This window comes from Calidris pugnax, unplaced genomic scaffold, assembly GCF_001431845.1.
Source record: "Calidris pugnax isolate Ruff unplaced genomic scaffold, ASM143184v1 scaffold1, whole genome shotgun sequence".
NCBI classification, from domain to species: domain Eukaryota; kingdom Metazoa; phylum Chordata; class Aves; order Charadriiformes; family Scolopacidae; genus Calidris; species Calidris pugnax.
Genome location: NW_015090800.1, coordinates 12,267,502 through 12,284,511, shown reverse-complemented (window position 1 = coordinate 12,284,511; position 17,010 = coordinate 12,267,502). Strand labels below are relative to the sequence as shown.

The 17,010-nt window shown below is 41.8% G+C and overlaps 1 protein-coding gene across 1 annotated transcript in view; it reads right to left on the bottom strand.

Moving 5' to 3' along the window:
- CHST11 (carbohydrate (chondroitin 4) sulfotransferase 11) overlaps nt 1-17,010 on the bottom strand; it is a 99,738-nt gene that overhangs the window by 81,584 nt on the left and 1,144 nt on the right. The window contains exon 2 of the mRNA XM_014937242.1: nt 16,723-16,810. Coding sequence (XP_014792728.1) covers nt 16,723-16,810 — 88 coding nt within the window. The remainder of the gene's footprint in view (nt 1-16,722; nt 16,811-17,010) is intronic.

Genomic DNA, 17,010 nt, shown 5'->3' with positions numbered 1-17,010 from the left:
TTTTCCTCAGGATTTCAGCGCTTGTAAGAACAGCCAAATGCTGATAATTACTGGAATCAAACACTGCATGAAGATGAATACTGCCTTGAATTCGCACATACAATCGCCTCCACTTTATTGAAAGTATATAGGCTATGAATGAGCCTGAGCCAAGTGCTTCACTTCTGTACAGACCTGATGAAGTATCTCGCACCCAACAGCTCTGCTGCTCATGGCAATTTTTCACCCATGAAGCTGCTGATGGCACTCAACTCCGGGCTGTGCTTTTGACATTGCTGGATGCCCACCAAGCCTGATGTTAAACATAGAATCACAGAATTGTCTAGGTTGGAAAAGACCTTTCAAATCATCGAGTCCAACCATCAACCTAATGCTGCCAAAACCACCACTAAACCATGTCCCTCAGCACCATGTCTGCCCATCTTTTGAATACCTCCAGGGATGGTGATTCCACCATTTCCCTGGGCAGCCTGTTTGATAATGCTTTTGGTGTAAAAATTTTTCCTAATATCCAATCTAAGCCTCCCCTGGCACAACTTGAGGCCATTTCCTCTTGTTCTATCGCTTGTTACTTGGGAGAAGAGACCAACCCCCAACTCTCTGCAGCCTCCTTTCAAGTGTGATTCAACTGCCTTCTAGAATCCCCGAGTGAGATTTTCAAAGCGTCTACATCCTAGACACTTGGGAATCTCAGAAGATCCATTGTATCTCAGTCTTTTGAGAAAACTACCACCAAGCTACTATCTCTAATTACACTTCTTAAATCCAATGTTTTTCCCCACTTCCTGAGCAAAACAGGAAGGGAGATACAAAGCTTTTATTAACAGGAACACACAGCTTTTTTATGGTGCTTGACCACTACTGATGGAGATGCTCGGGTCCCTTTGGTCTGCCCAGCTTCCTTCGGTGCAGCACACCAGCAACTCCCAAGCACCAGCTCACCCAGCATCGGGATAGAGCACTGGGGAGCCCATGTTTTGCTGCTGGGGAAGTTGGGTGGTCACCGTTTCTCTTTGTACTTCAGAGAAGTGGACAACAGAATGCCACTTCCTGCAGCTGGATAGGTAACACTTGGAAAGATGTGGCTGGACCTCTGTCTGATACATGTCTAGTTATTGCTGCTGTCTTGCAAGGACCTGCAAGAAGGCACCCGGCCATGGCTGTTTCAGGCCAACCCCCACTGCCCCAAACCTGGTATAATCCTTAAGAAAGTGAGCAAAGAGTGGATGCAGAATGACACTCTATGCATTTGGCAGACTAAGACACCTGGTCTCCGTCCCTGTGTAACTCAAGGAACTTCAAAAAGCCTCTTCAACAAATGGGAAAAAAAATAAGCCTCCCAAGTCGAGCAGCTGAAGTGCTCCCTCCTTTTCTTTTCCTCTGAGTAGAGAGAGAAAAGGAAGCACTTTCAAAAGTGCTTGAGTGCCCGTCCCTGAGACTTAACAACCAGAAACCTGAATGAATCACTCACTTTTCTAACTGCTGAAGCCAGGCTGGAAATAGACTTCAACCTAAGACACACAAGCTTTTACCCTATGCCTAAAATATAATTTCCACTAACAGCCTGTGCTACGCTGCTTTAATGTAAATGGTAACTTAGACCAGATATAGTAAGGGTCTATAATTTTTTAGCTATATTTAAACAAAAGAGAGGTCAACAGGCTATTTACCATAATCCATTTTTAGGTTTCATAAAATTATAGCGTAAGAAAAAAAATATCAAGCCTGGCCTTTATGATCAGGGAAGAATGGCTCTCAGTGCCTTTTATTTAAAAAAAAAAAAAAAGCTGAAAATGGAAGGAAATGGAATGATTCGTTAAATGGATATATTTGATAAGGGGGCATTAATGCATTTTTCAATAATAGAAGTGAAGAATGCTGTTTCAGCTAGACATTTCTTTTCATTTTTATTACACAGACAGAGCTTGATTACAGTTTAGGGAAATGAACTGAAAGAACAGATGCACTATTTTTTTGATAGGTAGTCAGAAGGGTATTTTACAGAGTCTGGGAAGAGTTGGAAGGCAGACGATTCAAAGGATAATTGAAGAATGATATTTAAACAGGTTACATTTGTGCCCTCAGGCGTTAAACATAGGAGACTGTTTTTAATTCTCAACAAGGGAGTTCACATTGCTGCAAAGCAAATGAATACAATGAATAATTTTGCTTCAGAAACATGCAGTAAATGCCAGTTAGTAAGTAGGGAATTTTCTGCAATATAGAGAAATAGCAAAATTTTATCTGAAGTTCTTTAGAATAAGCCAGATGCTATTCAGTTTAATATTCATCATCACCCATTATGTTATAGCATCACATTTTCAGTAGTTTCAGAACAGAGATCAAAAACATCTCAAGGTAGCATAGGCAGTAGCAAGACTGTGCAGCAACAGCCCCAGGTGCAGGACTCTGGCTCTCTAGCACTGGGACTGTGACGCAGAGGTCCTGTTGGGATGCAGATGACAACCAGTCAGGTGGCAATGTCCCTCCCTCTGCAATGGACCAGATCTACCTCACTCTTGAAAGCAGCACCCTCTTCTCTGTTCCCTGCTTGAGATGTCCCAGCCACATGCAACCCAGCTGCACTTCTGGTGCAGGTTGGGAGCCCCTGGTCACGGCATAGGGACATTAGGGGCATGTAGGATTTTAGTATTTAGCACTATGTGTTACTTTGTTCAAATTACGTCTTTGGTGTGAACTTTAGTATCACATTTCAGAAAAAAGGTACCTTTCTAAGGGTTTCAGCCCTCACTAATATGTGCTCTGAACCCCATGTAACAGCAGGGCAGTCTCTTGCAAACCCCTTGGTTCTCAGCCTCTGACACTCCCACATCCCTCCTAACAACAGGGCGCACATTAACCCTTTCTGACAAAAAAACACATATATTAATTAGCAAATTTCCATGGAGTACACACTACATCCACATCGATGACACATTAGCGTACCATGATTAATGTTGTGCTCTTCATGCCAATTGAATTCCTAATGATTAGCCACTTAATTCTGAGCTGAAACAATTACTCTTCCCACTGAGAATTACTTGTTTCAGCTGAAAGCTCGGCAGCTAGAGTACAGAAAGCTAACCACAGCCAGTCATGCAAGTACATCTTGAGGAATCGAAATTCAGGTTTACTAATAGGTGTTTTGTATGCATAATAAAGCACTGGGCTCACAAAAAGCATCACTTTTCTAGACTGGTATGAAATCTGTTGGCAGGACTGCGCGCATCCCTAATCCATAGATTTCAGCAGCAGCTGGGGTATACACACACACACGTGTTCATATTTGTGCATGAGAAAACAGTTTGCCTTTGGTCTATAAAGGCCTCCACACAAATACTGGCTCTCCCTGATGTCATTTAGACAAACATTTCCGACTTGGTATATATTGGTGGATGCTGCAGTGGCAATTTTATATGTCAGAAAATCAAATGGGTACATCTTGAATTAGATCCATTATAGTTAGGACCAAATACTTGGCTTGCCTTCAAGTAAGTGAGGAATTTAAGAGATACATCTCATGGCAGCTGTGTAGCTTTGGTAGATGCACAATTTAACTTGTAACCAGTAATTATTCTTGTCATTTTCTACAATCAAAACAGTACGCAGACAATAATTATACAACCACTATGCCCCTGAGAAACAGATAAACAGGCATAACTCATTTTACAAGTGTGGAAGCGGAGACATAATGATCTGAGCACAAAAAATACTAATGGCAAAACCAGTATTAAAATGTAGAGTGTGCTCATTGTGCAAACTAGCTCAGACAGCAGCAGCAGCTGAACATAGCCACAGCGCAGCAGGAGCAGGAGCTGCGCTTGCCAGGCCACCACTCCTGCTACCGTGACCTGGTGATGATTACTGTATTATCCTTATGGTGGCCCAAGGAAAGCATTCATGTTCCACACTAGAGACACAGACTACCGTACGCATGACTGAGCGTCACTCAACAGACGGTAGTTCTCTGCGACCAGTTGCTCAACATAGTATTTATAACACAATCACTGCGGCTAACAACAGGAATAGAGCGTTTCCTTAAGTCTGTGCAACTAAGGGACTGACCCCAAGGCAAAGTAAGCAACGCTGGGGGAGCCTTTCTGCTCACTTCAGTAGCAGCTGGATGAGACTTTGGAGCTAGTCTAACATCTGCAAGAGCCAGCAAAAAGACCTCCCTTGACTTTCAAAAGACATTGGACCATTTTATCACCTCCACACTGACCTACCAAGCAGCAGAGCATTTATATTTCCTGTTCCATGTGGACTTGTAGCTTTGCAGCAAAATACACTCTAGCACTTCACTATATGAAGGTTCCAAGGCTGATGTGTGTTATATGAGGATGCACAAGGGAACCCGTTATTCCAAGACACCCTTGTAGTATGTATGAGATGTTACTTAGAGGAAAGTCAGAAGCTGCTTCTCAGAATTAATTCTGCAGAATAAAACAACAGTAGCTGTTAATGGTAATAAATCTGTAACTCTAATTTCCAAATGAGTGGTTTATTTACAGTGCCTGCAGCTGCAAGCTGAGGTCTCCCCTTTAGTTTTATCTTTGCTTGGCCTCTGCAATTGCCCTCCATGCCCTATTTCTCCAACACAGGAGCCATGTGAAGAACCAACAGCCCAATGTAAGCACGTTTTCTAAAGATACATACACTGGCCAAGCTCAGTTGCATCCAGACTGCTTTCCTATCCCCTACTCTTATTCCTCAGGCCTCTCTGATTTTTCAACATACTTCTTAACAGAGCCAAAGGAATCACAACGGCAACCATCTTCTGGGACTTGGTGAGTGACTCAAGTCAGTGACCACCAGTAGTTCTGTGCCACAACCATAGGAAACACATGCCAATGCCCACATACACTGCGCACAGCCGATCTGCACAAAGCAAGAATCGTTTCAATGTACAGCTACCAAAGACAGGAGCGGGTTTGGCAGGGAAGGAAGGAAGCTTATTCAGGTTATTTTTGGATGCAGAAAACTGAATACGTGGGGTTTTATCATGTTGGTACTTACACAAGTCTGAGTTGTTAGTGACAAGACAGATCGTGAACCTGCATGACTGCAGGACAGCCTTTAATAACAAATGGCAGTACTTTGCCAATAGTTGGATAAAGAGGTTTGGTGTCTTGCAGATGATACCTTCTGTCTTACTCCTTTGGCCACCGATTTAATTACACTGATAATGTCATGAGAAGCAGAAATCAATTATTCATTAAACCTGCCTAAGAAATCATTCTTTTATCCCATGTATTTTGTTTCAAGATCATTTACACTTGGGTAAAAAGGCAGTTTTCTTCCTTCAGCGTCAATATTTCATAGAGGAACTCACTTAACAGCCCAAGTGAAAACTGAAGTAGGTCTGTCAAAGAGGACCAGGAAATGATACTCTGTACAAGGCATGAAGGTGATGCTTTAAAACTCCACCAATCTGTCTGCTACACATCAGCAGCTGTGTAATTCAGGGATCGTAAGCAGGATGCAGAGAGATCTGCTACATCCCTTTTGAAAACAAAGCCCTTCAATGAATTTACATCTCAGCCTCCCATGAATTCTTTAGAGGCTGCCGCAGATGAAACCACAGATCTTGAGCTGCCTGTTTTCTAACTCCCTCCACTTTTAATAAACACAAACCTGGCCTGCTATTACTTTCTTGACACAAAAGGGTTTTTTTCTACGTTCCCATTAAAAACAATACTGCTGTTTATAAACTAAAAAAAAAAAAAAAGACTTTGAGCTCTCGCCGACAGATAAAAATCTTTTCTTTTGCCTGGTTTGTTTTTCACTACTTGACTGAAAATATACAAATAAATGAGAGCATAATTTTTAGAGGGACAAGTCTCTTCATCTATATCTGCTTTGCCATCAACTGTCCACCCTTGTTCTCTTTCTGGCTGGCTCCACCACTTTCTGGTAAAGCCATGACCATAAACATGCACTGTAACTCACATAAAAATATTCTCATCTTTGTAAGATAAAAGGGAGGAATGAGAGAGGGAGACTAAGCAGAGCTGAGGACACTAGGCTTAGAAGGAGACTTCAGGGTTGGAGGCCATAGGGAGGAGGAATGCCAAGAACAGAGAGCTAGGTTTGGCAAGGAGACAACCTTATCCCTCTGGCACACAACTGCAAATTTAGCAACAGTTTATTAACCCAAGTTTACATAAAATAAAGAAGATAAAAACATCTGCTGAAAAAGTAGTGGAATCACTCCTAACCCTACAGCTAGACACCCTGCATGCAGCATAACTGAGCCCTATGAGGCTGTTTGGGAGATGGACATGACTTATCTGTGCGCATCACGCTCCACGTTCATACTGTCAATGCACAGCCTTCTAAAGTGCAACATTTACTCTCAAACATACACAACCACATCTTTGTATACACACATTGCATTAGTTTTTAGCGCTACCCCAGAGCCAGAGGCCAAGCCCTACCTGGGCTAGAAACTGCACAGAAACAGAGGCAAAAGCCTCTCTGCAGACTCACATCTGCGCATCAGGTAGAGAGCAGAGCACCTACATTCTTCAAATGGAGACTCGGATCGGCAGCAAACCACACACAGATGGGGTGAAAGAAGCCTACAGATATAAGATTTATCCACTTAGTGACAGAGTGTCCATGCCTAGAAACTGCAGTGTGGAAAGATTTGGTTCCAGGCTGTAAGTATGTGGCATTTTAATGTAATAAAGTCCATACACAGGTTTTTGTACATCCAAAGCTATGGAAAAAAAGAAGGGAAAAGCCTCTGCTGTGCCTAAACAAACTGCTCAGAATAGTCATTCTTGGCTATTACTTTACAGAGTGATGTAACTGGCACAACAATCTCTTAAAGAAAGAAAGCAGCAATTGTGGAAGTACCTAATATTGCATCTCACCTTCACCACAGGAACCTTCATTCAATTTACATTAAGTAAGACATTATGCTTTGGAGAAGTACCAACAATTTCAGCTTCTCCTTACCAGTTCAATGAAACATTTCTTTTCTCCTTCAGCTGAGCTTATTATGAATATTTAATGTATCAAAATGAACTGAAAGCTACCACTGTGCATCTGCTCTCCAGCTCTCCATCCATCTATTGACATCAAGGCTTAGTTCCCAAAATATGACATTAACTATATTGCTATGTAAATACAACTCCTTCAACGACCATTTCATAAGTAAATGTATGCACGGCAAAAGCCAAGCCTGACTTGAATAGATGAAACTGTCCTCTCCCAGCTAGAGATGTCTTTGTTACTTTGGCTACTGATGTCAATTCCCCGCACCAGCTTGTACGTTCATCTTCTGTCCTCTAATTGAATTAATATTCACTTCCTCTTACTAATCCCCAGATGCTTGCCTGGAATGATCTAAGACACAGCCCACGTTTACAGGGAGAAAAGATTTATACCATGGCATCAATTTGATAGCTACAGCGGTTTGCTAATTTTCTGTGCAGCCAGGCAATCTGACTGCAGGAATACCATGATTTTTTACTGCTCATCTAAAGCTTGCTTATAATGTTTTGCTTTTAGCCCTGTGCTGGAACCACACTCAGAGTCCTGTTCAGATGTGATTTAAGATCGAAAAGGAGGGAACACTCCTTCCTGGATTTTCCAGGCACCAGAAATATATATAAACTTCAACGCACTGTAAGTTTGCCAACTCTCTTTGGTTGGGCTATAGTTATTATGTCACTACCAGAAGAAAAAAGGGAAATCTTTCCGGCATCAGACTTACACTCTTCAGCATTTTCTAGTGCAATAAAATGTGTGGAATGGTGAAAAAAAAGAGAGACAAAACAGCGGTTACAATTGCAGCTCCGTTCTGATGCCTTGGTTCAGATACTTCCATGAAAAGTTTGGCCTCTTTAGAGTTTAGGAGTTTTGCCACCAATTTTCAAGAGATCAGGTTTCACTTTTCTCCCAAGGTTATGAATGGACAGAAACATCTACGCTGACAGCATGCTGGAAAGCCTAGAATACAAAGCCACCGTCCCCCTCCAATGCAACCACACAATAGTCTCAGTGTGGAAGGAAACAGAATATTGTTTTTATTCTAGGCCCTACATTTTGCTGTTGCCCTACAAATGTAGGAATGGTCCAAGCGTAAGATCCCATCCCCACCAGGATGGATATACAACTGCTACAGTTTGGTTAGGCAACAAAGATCCACTTGAGTGGCCCCAATATGACTGCTACTGTGTTATTTTTATAGAGGAAAAAAAGACAAACACAACATAAATACTGCATTTGCTGTGTTCAAATGCTGTATAGATATTTCCTTGTTAAAATAACTTTTTCCCTTTTCTTTCCACACCTCTTCCATATGAATCAGAAGCAAGGTCTGAAAACTAGTGAGTAAAAGCAGTTTAAGTGTGGATGATTACTGAAACAACCCATCTTTCAGACTGATGATTAAACCGGCAAATACAAGAACAACTCCAACAACCAAGCAGTCAGGGTGTTTCCCATGTGTGGGGCAGGTGTCCTCTGCTTGCAGGGATTCAGCTCCCCTTTCTCTGGTTCTGGGAGAGCGCACTGACCACCAGCAGCAACAGCCTGGACCCCTCCAGCTCATATTTTGGCTTCAGTGAACTGTTAATTACTGCTGCCACAAGGGTCACGATATCAAACAGGACTGACAGGACAAGGCATGATTTTCCCCTTGTTTTAGTAGATCAACAGATGAGCACATGAGGTCTTAAAAAGACTACAGCTCTTGCTCTGTTATAGCCTCAGATCATCATGATGAGAGGCTTAATAAAGAGCCTGCTAGCCTGAAATCCTGCTCATTTCTTCTATTTAATTTCAGAAGGCAAGAGACCATCAGCAGGAGAGACTGAAGACACTCACTGCACTGTGTCACTTGTGTACATGACCTGAGCACCTCACTGCCAAGTGTGGGATGCACAATCAAATCACCTCAAGTCCATCATTACCCCACACACACACCTGTGAGATTAATCCCAAGTCAACCCAAGTGTTTCCAAGCTACCACGACTGGAATAACTCAGCCCAAATTCACAGCTAGTTTCAGTCATCCCCAAATTGTGTATTTTCCAGCTGGCCCTTTTGCTCAGCGCTGTCCGTAACCACGCAGTGCAGCCTGCATGAGGGCAAGCAAGTGGTACAGATTAGACTGCAGCACCCAGCTCGACCCACCCTACACCTCCCCACAAACTTCAGCAAAGAGAAAACTTACTTGGAAAGTATCCTTAAATAATCTGTGATTGATGTAATGATTTACACACTTGTATGGAAACTCTACAGGCTGCCTTCCCACGGTACCATGAATTTCCAAAAGGCAAGCTGGTTTCTGTGACCACATCTTTCAAGAGGCAGTATTTTAATCTTGCTTTGTCTATGAATAATACATATCTCTATTACATACAATATCAATGAATATTGCATGTCAGTTTGTTGGACTTGAGGTGCTACATCAGATACAGTAAGTCTGTGAAAATGGGACTTGGGGAATCTAATCTCTTGAAAATAATTGCAAATTTAACAACTCCTCCCGCCCCTCCTTAATATTAAAGTTAGATAGTGAATGAGAATTACGAGTACCAGCAGATAGGTTTTCTGTCTGTATTCTCTCATTTTCATAATGACATCTATGGGGATACATTACAGTCCCCCAGGGAGGGGAGGTTGCAGCTGGGCTCTCTGGATTTAAAGGCATCATCTGGCCCTGCAAGTGGGCTACGATTCTGCTGTGTAGAGTTAAAAAACCTCTTTGATAACAAAAAACACAGGAAAAACAGGCAGATCTTTAAACAAAAACAGTTGCTACCCTTCACGCAATGGAGAAAGCTGCCCCAAACCTATCTGCACCAGAAATAAGCAAGAGAGGCTACTGTTTACAAGGTCTAGGCTGAGAATATTGGGATGTAGCTACTCAGCTGGTGATGCTGGAGCGCTTGGTAAAGCGCAGAGAGAAAGGATGCATTCTGCCTTTGAAGGAGCCAGCGGCAAAAATCTGTCCTCATTACACCTATTTGCAAACACTGATATTCTCCCACTGCCCTTTGCTTCTTAATTCTCCAAACTGCATTTTGAAGCACGATTATCAAGGTTTTCTGGTATATAACTTTCAAGTGGGGAGATAAAAAAAAAAGGAACTTAATGCAGAGAAAGAGACAGGTTCCCCATTTGAACATTACTTAGTTCAGAGCAAGCATTTGACAGAACCAACATGGTTCAGGTCACCAGAGGTCCGATTTGGAGACAATTAAACACAAAAAACCTTGCTGATGCTGAACAGCTCCAGGTCAGAGTGCTGAAGCCCAGGTCTTCTCTCCACCCAGCTGCCCAAGTGCTTGTCTAACAGGAAGCTCCCACACCGCATACAGAGCGCCAGGTTGGAAAGCTGTGCTACCCTCTTTCCCCTCCAACACATACAACACTTTTGGTTTTGGCCATGTCTCCTGTCTTATTAAATCTTTATTCTCATACTTTTATGCCTCCAGTAAGCCTTTATATCAAAACTCTCAAAGTAATAAAATATGAGTCAAGGACTGGAGAAATTAAAAAGAGGTGTCTCTACTGCTTCTTTTTCTGTCAGGGAAATCTGAGTTGTTTTGAGTGACGACTGTATTTTTTCATTTTATGCAGGTAACAAGTATTTTATTAAACACAGGTGCCCCAAAATTCATCCCAATGCACTGCAGAAACTTGAATGAGCATGTCCTGGGGATAATTCTGGCCTTGAGTGCTGATAGTTACTGTACATACTTGTCTGATTCATTCCTCTTGACTTACAAAGGCACCCATCATGTCACAACAAATGATCTATGAAGCACACTGTACCTGAAACCCTCTCCTCCCCAAGTCATTTTCCCAGCATCTAAACCAGTCTCTTATCATTTGTAATCAGTAATTAATAACAAAGCATTCTCACTAGTGCAATTTTTCTGCTAAGGTTAATGCAATATTTCATCCCAGGCCAGCAGCTGTTTTACGACTTCCAAGCACGACAGTAAGTAATGTCTTTGCATAAGAAGTCATCCACGGAGTAAATCAATTAGCTCCTCTTTCATCAGCAGGCATTTTGCTGCTGCAAGGGAGGCTAATTACACATAAAGTTGTTGTTTACCAACAGGAGTGTGTACCCAAAGTTTGGCATTGTACATTGAATTTTCTTCCCTGTCTCCACTCTGCATCTTTTCCATTAAGTTTTTAATCTATGATCAATCAAATACTGTGGTTATGAGCTGCACTTACCACACTGTTATTATCCGCACAGATTTGCCTACAAAGATCAATCACACAACATATGTTTTCAGTGTTGGTAAAACTTTTGGGTCACTTCTTGCCTTCAAGAAGGACACATACATATTTATGATTACTCATTTCGGTCACAAAGTATCAATAAATTCTAACGTATTGTTCTTTAGATAAACTTCATTATTTCTCATACTCTAAAGTTCACATCGGGATATCTGTGTTGCTGTCCCTAGAAGGAAATTTGGCACCCAGAACATAGGTATGTGAAAACAGGAGAAAAATGGTCCATACTGCTGGTGTAATCTTCTTGTCTTGTTGAAATGGGCAAGTAACTTTGAAGACCTATGTTTGCCACACCCCCCACCCCTTTTTTATTTTTATAGTAATTATCTGGCATCTAAGGCTCTTCTTGCATGATGCAGCTCATGAAGACACGTCTGACTCAAGAAGCTCATGATTGTCTGCTGGCAGATTATCCTTCTTGTAGTCTGTCCTGGTCACCTGCTGCTGGAGACAAAACACCAGGTGAACTGGACATTTCATCCTACTCGATGACCTGCCCTTTGGTTTTTGCGTTTCTAAGAACGGGAAGCTGTAGCACACAGAAACCAACTGCACAGTGCTCAGCGCCTCAGGATCACCAAGGGCAGAAATACCAGGTTTCAGGCATTTGAAACTTCAGTTCAAAGTGCTGTGGACAATGTGTACATACAGCTCAGATCACAAAGCTCACCACAAACCTCTGTCCAGGAACCAGTGCAGTTGCCCACAGGATCATCCTAGTGAGTGGAAATCAACTGAAGACAGGAAATTACCAACCCAGATGAAAGTTGCGACGTTGATGTTTACTGATGCTATCCAGGCCTGAGCCACAGAAAATCACATGGCAGCTCCCAAAAAGGAGCATTTGTGGCCTGAGGTGACTGAGGATGTATAAACACTGTCTGCAAGGCAACAGCTCACTTTCTTCCTTTCACTTGGTGGGAAGGGGGGAGAAAAAAAAGCAGAAGTAATAAAAGAAATGGGTCATTTCGCAATGACCACTCCCAACCACTCCAATACCATTTCATAACACAAAAGCAACGCAAGGTCCACAGCACTGACTCACCAGGTTTAGCAAATCACCAGGCATCCTGGCTCCACCTAGAAATACATCTTCTCAACAAAAAGAAATGTGTTTGAAACAGCAAGTAACAAATGGCAAACAGTGTGACCTTTAGTGAAATAGTCGTGTGGAATCAGGAATTAAAGTCAGGCAATGTCAGTCAATTACTGTCAGTCAGAAACTGAAACAAGCTCATCCTTGGATTTGGATCCTAATGGCTTCTTTTAGCATTTGGTCTATTTTGGTTTGCGCTTTCTTGTAATTCAGTAGCACATTCATTGCACCAAACAGATCAATGTTAACCACTAAAGAGTACAAACCTCAAGTATGATGTTGCCCAATTCTGAACTTCTGGTGACTCCAGATCCACAATTATCTGATATTTTTGGAGCAGCGGGGCTGTAACACAGCCATGCAAATTACAAGACACAGTTGTATCCGTTGTCTTCTAAGAATATGTCTAGCAAATATTTGTTTACCCATATTCTTAAATTCCTGGGATTTCATATAAAAAACCCCAAACCACCCAAGATACAATGCAAGCTTATGTCACACTCCTGCAATTCAGATGCATTCAGTTACATCTTGATTTTCCCCTTTGCTACTTGCTGTGTGTTGAATCCTCTTTCTCTTTCCATTTACAACTATGTGTGAAGGAAAATAGTCCTGCTTAATACAGATCCAACTAGGCTTTTAATAAATACATTAAAGTAACGGTCCATTTCAGCCCTCAAAATTTTCTGCAGGTACCTCTGCACCTTATTACTAAACCTCTACCTCAAAATGAAAGGGAAAAAAAGAAAGATAATAGTGTCTCAAAGACATGCTGCACACTGCCTCCCATGTATGTGGAGATCACAGTCTGGAAATCCACTTACTCAGTGTAAATCCAGTTGAGTTATATTGACTTTTCTTTCCCTCACGGTATATTAATGCTCATGAAAAATCTTGCAGTGAAAGCCCTAGAGAAGAAATCTTTTGTCCACAGACAAATGCACTTCCCACATTCTGCTCTATTACAACAGGCAAAAGAGCAAAAGTATTGTTCCTACTTTTACAATAATCACAAGGCCAGACACTGAAAGAAGACATAAATAACACATGGGCTTTGTTATGGATGCTTTCTCTGGCCTTAATTCAGAGTTATCTCCACCCATTTATCCTCTCCTTCTCCACCAAACATATGAACAATTATGATCAGTCCACCAAAAATCTGACTGCGATTCTAACATTCAGCTCCTACAAGTCACCAGTCCACTCTTTCAGTCATTTCCAGATCATTGCTACATGTTAATTTACTCAAGCCAAGTCTTCCTTTCTGCTTTTCATGGTTTTTTTTTCCTTTTTCTTTTCTTCTTTTCTCTCTTCCTTTACTTTCCTTTTCACAATTATGTACCCAGCCAAAAGAGATCCAAAAGACAAATGACAGCGTCTGCAAACAACTCAAACAACTCCATAGAAGGAAACAAAACAGGGCAGGATCAGAGAGGCTGGTATATGTCAACACAGTAAATACCCACAGTCAAACCTTCAGCTGGTGCAAATCAGCTTGTCTCCATCTGCGTTTATGAGGGCAGTGCAACCTGATGTTGAACATACAGTAGAAAAACATTATTCATGTTTAACTATAGCATTTAAAATCTGATAAAGTATTGACCCTATCTGGTACCTATTTCAATTGATGGCCAAACTCTCATCTTCCCTGATAAAGAACAGCCAGCCAGGAGCACACTCCATGAGAGGACGTATGGGCCCTTAATACCATCTGAAAGCAGGGATATCTCCCTTGCTCACCTCTCTCGGGGGTCCTGGAGACATTGCCAGGGACCGCAGCAGTCGTGGTTGCACACTGCTGCCTTTGCACAGAAACCTGAAGCACTTGAAATGTACAGCGCACTCTATAGCAGAGGATGGCGAGCCATAGTTGGGTTCTTCTGTTATACTGTATCACGTAAAAAACATGCACATGGACACATTAAGTATTTAAAGTTTTCTACCCTTAAAAAAATCACAACTGCACCTAGCTTGTAGTAATCCAAAACCGTAGCTGCAGGGCATCTTTCAATGGCTTAAGTCTGGTGTTTGATTTATAAAAATTCCTTTGAACTACAAGGAGAACTACAAATATCTGCTTGATCAGCTCGGCTGTTCACCTGAGGCAGCTAAACTGAGTGCCAATAGTTCCTGTCCATAGGAATCCAACAGGTTCTGATGGTCAATGGTTAAAGATCTAACTGGTGTTTTCAGTATCTAGACTAGTAAGACAGAGATTTTGGCCACAAATGTCGTCTTGCATATTTATTATATATTGACTTCTGAGCTGAGTTTACAAATGGCTGATTGTGATGGCTTCAAAAAGGAAAGGTTAGAGGTCAGATCTCCATCCCCCTACCCTCACACATACTGGTGGGTCTGAACAAGCAACTTACTGCCAGAATACAGATCAGTTTCTCATCTGCCACCTTAAGAAAGAAGAGACAGACATCTCTTTGGGCAAAAACAGAAAAAGAAAGATCAACCATGTATTTGAAGACATATTCTAGGGGTGTTCTCCAGCCTGTTGTCTTCCCTGGCAGCCTCCACTCACTGCCTTTTCTTGTTCATGTTCTCACAAAATGCATGCCCTTGCTTGCCTGGCATTGCCAGTACCTCCAGGACTAAGTGCAGCATGTCAAGCTCCATGCAAACAGCAAACAAATACCAACTAGGAACAAAGAAAGAAACAAAACCTAAAAGCTTGGTAAGAACAGATGTCAGTGAGCTGATGGAAACGCTTCGGTGTAAAAAAAATGCCATCTGCTGAGTTCCAACATCGGCTGCAAGAACTGCTGCGTTTCCTCAACCATCAACTTTTTCTGGCTGCCTCGTAGGCGAGCCCGGAAAGGGATGCGAATGGATTGCTTGGTCAGGGTGTGCAGAAAGGAAGGAGAAGCAGTGAAGGAGCCACCAGCTGCATCCCCTGCTTCAGGAAGCTTAGGAAATCTTTTCAGTTGACCAAGCTTGCAAGGGCTCTGGGATTACAGCCCTTCAGTGGATGGGAATGTTTCTTTCTTACAGGATGGCCTTTAAGGATGTTAAAGGGCAAGGAGGTTTTGACTGACACACAGCAGACCCCAGAGCGAATAATTAGTCAGCCAGCCTCTCTTCCCTTACCTGCCATTCTGGAGTGTCTGCAAAAAGTCTTTACATTTAAATGCTAACATGTTTCCTTGGTAGCACTGGATTGTTCCTCTTCAGGGCTTTTACACGCACTTTCCATTTATGCAATGCTAACTCCCATAATGGTCAATAAAGGCCAGTATATTAGTATGATAAACTCATGTTCCCAGCCATGCACAGAATTCAAATTGAATTGGAAAGTAAGTCTATATTCATAAAAACAACGTTATTGAGCAAATGGAGCTTTACTGCACCACATAACAGATACCACGTATCTTTGGGTTGTTGTCAATTCTTCATATAAATACTTTAAATCACTTAGACTTCATTTTGAACACTATATAGTGAACCTCTTCATAATCAAATAGCATTTAAAACATTTACTGCCTTGTTAAATCTAACAAGTTAGATTTATTGGGATAGTCACTTTCCTTAATAGCCAATTTAGTAAAACTCAATGTATTCATTGATGGATAAATATATAATAGGCAGTTGTTAAACCTTAATAAATATGTTTAATAGTCAGCTGGCATTTTCTCTCAATGGCAGCACTTCCTCTCGGCTGCCAACAGGAAATGCTGCCCCTGAATGTGCCAATTCAGCCCACGTGTAGGGAATAAATTGATCTGGAGGAACGAATGGGAGCACAAATTTCAGGTAGCTTTCCTGCGCTACTTGTCACAAGAACTCTAGCTGAGATTATCCTAAGCCCCTATCAAGACCGCCAGGCGTTAAATAGCTCGCAGTATAAGCAAGAGCTACTGTGTTTGCCAAGACTCCATACAAGCAATGAACCAGGACAGGAAAGGCAGCTGGTTACCTGAAAGCCCTTTAAATAAATGATATTCATGCATTACTATTGCAACTTACAGTCTTACCACGCTGTTTCATATATATCGTGTCACACTCTCACCTCACCCTGCCACTCTGTGTGTTATCAACAGATTAAATTACAGTGCCTCAGCTTCTCGTGGGGAGATCTAAAAGGTACTCTTATAAGGCTTTTAGGTACTTCAAAAAAACTTTGAGAGGAGTCTGCATCATTAGACCTTTAAAACCTTTAAAAATCAGGCCCTTAGCTCAAACTGTAGAACTTTATGGCTCAAATCTGCAGGTCCAGGATCAACTCCTCCAAGCTGAAGACAGCTACTGCATATAAATGAGAAAAAACACATCAAAATATCTTCAAGAGAGTTTGTATTTGTACACTGGGCTGGGAAGTTTGATCATAGCCACAAGACACTCACCTGGGTGGGATTATACAGTTCCTGGAGTGGGCTTCTGGATCCTTTCCGGCAACAAATGTCCATCCCAAATGGATTTCTACGCATTACTGCAAGGGGAAATTGAAATTAATACAGGTTAGAAACATTGGTTAGCAGTAACCTATTGCAATACCTACAGCAAGAAGAGATTTTCTGACAGATCAGGGGATACTAGAGACAGTGTTGTGTCTTAATTCCTAGTTTTACTTTCCCTAGAAATTGTCTAAGAGCTAAATCTTTTATGTATTTTGGAAGTTACTGGGGGGGAGA